This window comes from Podarcis liolepis (assembly GCF_965112155.1).
Source record: "Podarcis liolepis genome assembly, chromosome: 10".
NCBI lineage: Eukaryota > Metazoa > Chordata > Lepidosauria > Squamata > Lacertidae > Podarcis > Podarcis liolepis.
Genome location: NC_139562.1, coordinates 63414856 through 63419146, shown reverse-complemented (window position 1 = coordinate 63419146; position 4291 = coordinate 63414856). Strand labels below are relative to the sequence as shown.

At 49.0% G+C, this 4291-nt stretch overlaps 1 protein-coding gene across 1 annotated transcript; it reads left to right on the top strand.

The window, feature by feature from the left end:
• Window positions 1-678: 678 nt before the first annotated feature.
• On the top strand, window positions 679-4291 carry LOC310688193 (secreted frizzled-related protein 2-like). The gene is made up of 4 exons (XM_083464322.1): window positions 679-977; window positions 1230-1399; window positions 3299-3391; window positions 3560-4291. The coding sequence occupies exons 1-4, from the start codon at window positions 703-705 to the stop codon at window positions 3868-3870; spliced, it is 849 nt and encodes a 282-aa protein (XP_083320448.1). The 5' UTR covers window positions 679-702; the 3' UTR covers window positions 3871-4291.

Below are 4291 nucleotides of genomic sequence, written 5' to 3'. Positions count from 1 at the left end.
CTTAAAAATGGACCAGGTTGCAAACTAGGAAGGTCTGAGAAGCAGCTTGCCTAAAAATGGACCAGGTTGCAAACTAGGAAGGTCTGAGAAGCAGGCTAGCGAAAACCAGAGACCCCAGAAGTGCAGAAGGCAGAACCCCTTTTTTTTCCCTTCCCACCCCCTCTTCGAATATCATCCTCCTTAGCAGCAATCCAAGCAAACGCCTGTCGTTTTTGGGTGGCTGTCTACTCCATCAGCTCATTTAAAAACCAAAGTGTCCAATAAAAAGCAATGCAGTTTTATTCCACCATTTTTTAAAAAAATGAAGGATTTCCTCTTTAGAATACGTAAGACATTCAGGTCAGTCATTGGAAACATCTCACTATAAAAGAATCAAGAATTATAAAGGCGCTTTGGTCAAGAGGTCTTCAGGTTTGAGCAGCTTCTCTTTTCTGTTCTTGACGCACTGAAATGTTTGAATGTTTCTTTGCCATTCACACCCTTTGGGAACCACTAATCCCATCAAAACACTTAAATGGGCTATAAGCAAACACCTTTTTTCCCCCTTGGGGGTTTCCATCAGATAAAAGGAGCAGAGCCCTGGGGGTTGGCGGGTGGGGGTCGTGCAGATATAAAGCGCCCCACACCCTGCCGAGGTTTGCTCAGCTCTGCAAAGAGACCTTTGACTCTGCGAGGCATCCTGACGTTACGGAGGCGCCAGCGATGCTCCCCGCGGCCGTCCTGCTGGCTTTCGCCCTGCGCCGGGCGGCGGGGCTGGACCTGGGCTTATCCACCAAGTGCGTCTCCATCCCCACGGACATGGCCATGTGCCACGACATCGGCTACTCGGAGATGAGGCTGCCTAACCTCCTGGGTCACGTCGGTTTGCCCCAGGTCGTGCGGAAAGCCGCCGCGTGGCAGCGCCTCGTCAGCACCGGCTGCCACCCGCACGCGGGGATCTTCCTCTGCTCGCTCTTCGCCCCCGTGTGCTTGGACACGTGAGTACCCGCGGCCGGACCCGCGTGGGCCGTTCACACGTTCAACTCGGGGGATGCGAGGCCTTGGGGGGAGAAGGGCGCCGACAGCACGGCTGGTGGCTGCCCTCGACTTGGGGAGGAAATGGGGAAGGAAGGCCTATTCTTCTTCCTCGAAGCCGTCTCTCCGACGGGCGGCCCCCCTCGCTGCCCTTTCAGACGTGCACAGCGTGCCTGCGTGTTTTGCTCCTAAGAGCTGCCCTGCTTCCCCGACAGCTTCATCCAGCCTTGCAGGAGCATGTGCGTTGCGGTCCGCGACAGCTGCGCTCCCGTCTTGCAATGCCAAGGACGCCCCTGGCCCGGCAGTTTGGACTGCGATCGGTTCCCCGCAGATGAGGACACGTGTCTTGCATCCCTCGGCAAAGATGCTAAGCGAGGTCTCGGAGGTACAGCTTTATATGGGGGTTTGGGTTGCATGTCCTTGCGACGAGTCTAGTGGGGGGAGGCATGTCCTCATTGTTGCCCTTGCAGAACTTACCAGGAAAGGAGAAGGGGGTCAAAAGTAGAATTGGTTTTCTCTTGCTCTGGCTCTGCTTACTGACGGCCTCCCTGGCTTCTGTGCTGCCAGTTTTATTGGGCACCAGATACCATTGTTTCACACACTGGTACATTCATATCCTACCATTCTCCTCTTGAGGTCCCCAGACCCACAGCAGGCTGGCAGCATCACCTGTCCTAGAGAGAGTGGGTCTAGTCTCATCCTCTCTGTTCTTGCTTGCTAGCTTTCTGTTGCATTTAAAATTTCATTTTAATATTTTTTAAAAATGTGCTCTCCCACTTTCCGGGTCACCTTCAAAGGTAGCCCCACATAGAGCGCATTGCAGTAATCCAAGTGGGAGATAACTAGAGCATGCAGCACTCTGGCGAGACAGTCTGCGGGCAGGTAGGGTCTCATCCTGCATACCAGATGGAGCTGGTAGACACCTGCCCTGGACACAGAATTAACCTGCGCCTCCATGGACAGCTGTGAGTCCAAAATGACTCCCAGGCTGCGCACCTGGTCCTTCAGGGGCACAGTTACCCCATTCAGGACCAGGGAGTCCCCCACATCCGCCCGCCTCCTGCCCCCCCCAAAGCAGTACTTCTGTCTTGTCAGGATTCAACCTCACTTACCTGGGAGAAAGCTCCACTGGATTTAATGGAACTTAGTTCTGTGTAGAGTATACATGGTTAGAATTGTGCTGTTGGAAATCACTGGGTTAAAGCTGACCAAAAGTCCAGAGGTAGCATTATTATCCATTTACGGTGGGGTGGAAGGTTCGCAGGCTATGAAGGACTTGCTGACAAACTTATTGACAGCTGCACAAATTACGATAGCCAGGAAGTGGAAGGGGCAAGCAGAATATAAAATGGGAGAATGGCATAACGAGGTGTAGGATATAGCTACGAATGATAAATTAACATGTGCCGTTAAAGTAAGACGGGGAATACGCAGCAGAAATTATTTTGAGGAGATATGGTGGGTGTTTGTAGAATTTGTACAGCGGTAGCTCGGGTTACATACACTTCAGGATACATACGCTTCAGGTTATAGACTCCGCTAACCCAGAAATAGTGCTTCAGGTTAAGAACTTTGCTTCAGGATGAGAACAGAAATCGCGTGGCAGCAGCAGGAGGCCCCATTAGCTAAAGTGGTGCTTCAGGTTAAGAACAGTTTCAGGTTAAGTATGGACCTCCGGAACGAATTAAGTACTTAACCCGAGGTACCACTGTACTGTTAAAACGAAAAGGGATCAAACCATTGCAGGAGGTGTTGAAATTTTGGGAGGTTGGATAGTTACAATGGAATGGTCTTGGTGGTGGGGTGCACATTTTTTATTCTTATTTATTTATGATTGTTACTTTTTCGAAATAATAAAAATAAATAAAATGCCTTTTAATCTAAAAAAAAAAGAATTGTGCTGTTGGATATAATTCCTAAGATATAACAATTGGCACATACGGCGTCCTGCTGAAGCGTTCTATTTGACTGGAATAGCTTTGTCGGCAGAACATGAGCTTCTTAATCTCAGGGCAATGGATTCGAGCCCCACGTTGGACCAAAAATTTCTGCACTGCAACGGGTCGGACTAGACTGACCCTCATGGTCCCTTCCAACTCTACAATTCTATGATTCTAAGGGCTTATTTCTTATATACAGAGCCCTGAGCTCAGCTTTATCTTCCAAGTTGTCAAAAAATGTCTGAAAATTCTTCAGGAGATCTCCAGACATGACAGGTTTATTTTCTGTGGGAATCAAGTGCCTGCCCCCGTGACAAATTGGATTTTTCTCCTCTTACCACCAGCCTTTCCAAAGCCTATCTGCCAGACTTGCCCGGCCATTGATGAGCTCTTGACGCGCAGGAAAGTGCTGGACATTTTTTGTATCGGCAATTTTGGTAAGTTATTATTGACACAGTTAGGATGGAGGCATCCCTGCGATGGGGTTTGCTAGATTCTACAACATCTACTCTTTTATTTGCTATATTAATACAGGAGAAGCGGCACACACACACACACACACACACACACACACACACACATTATTATTCTTTCTCTCTTTGCAGCCGCAAAGGTGAAACTGTCCAGGAAACGGCCTGCCTTCGGTGCTCAGGAATATGACATTGACTGCCAGGTGGAATTCATTAACCAGGGGTCGCTCTTGCCTTTCGATGCTCGCAGTGTGATTAAGCAGTGGTTTCTGATCAATGAAAACTGTACTCGGCAACTGGTCCATGCCCACCGTCCCAAGGTATATCTCATTGTGGGGACCACCGAGGAAATGAACATCGTTGTCAACCAAGTGTATCACTGGCAGAAGTGGGATTACAGGCTGACCCTGGCAACGCAGAAACTGAAGCATCGCAAATGTGCATAACTCTTCATTTTCCAGCATTCGTGAATTCTCCGCTGATCCAAGAGCACAAGCAAAGGCCCAGCATATTCTCAGTAGGCCCATTCACTTCAATGGAGGGAGCTAATCGGCACCAGATTTAGGTTTGATGAGGCCCTTAGCTACAGAAGGTAATGGGGCCCTTTCTATGTCCAGCTGTCCTTTGTCAACAACAAATGGTCGCTGTTTTTTGTGTTGAATATATGCTATATGGTAATTTATGGACCTAATAGGTATCTAAAGCAATTTGCATGTGTTGCCATGCAACCAGTCCATGCAGAATGTAGGTACCCTATACAGTGGTACCTCGGGTTACATACGCTTCAGGTTACATACACTTCAGGTTACAGACTCTGCTAACCCAGAAATAGTACCTCGGGTTAAGAACTTTGCTTCAGGATGAGAA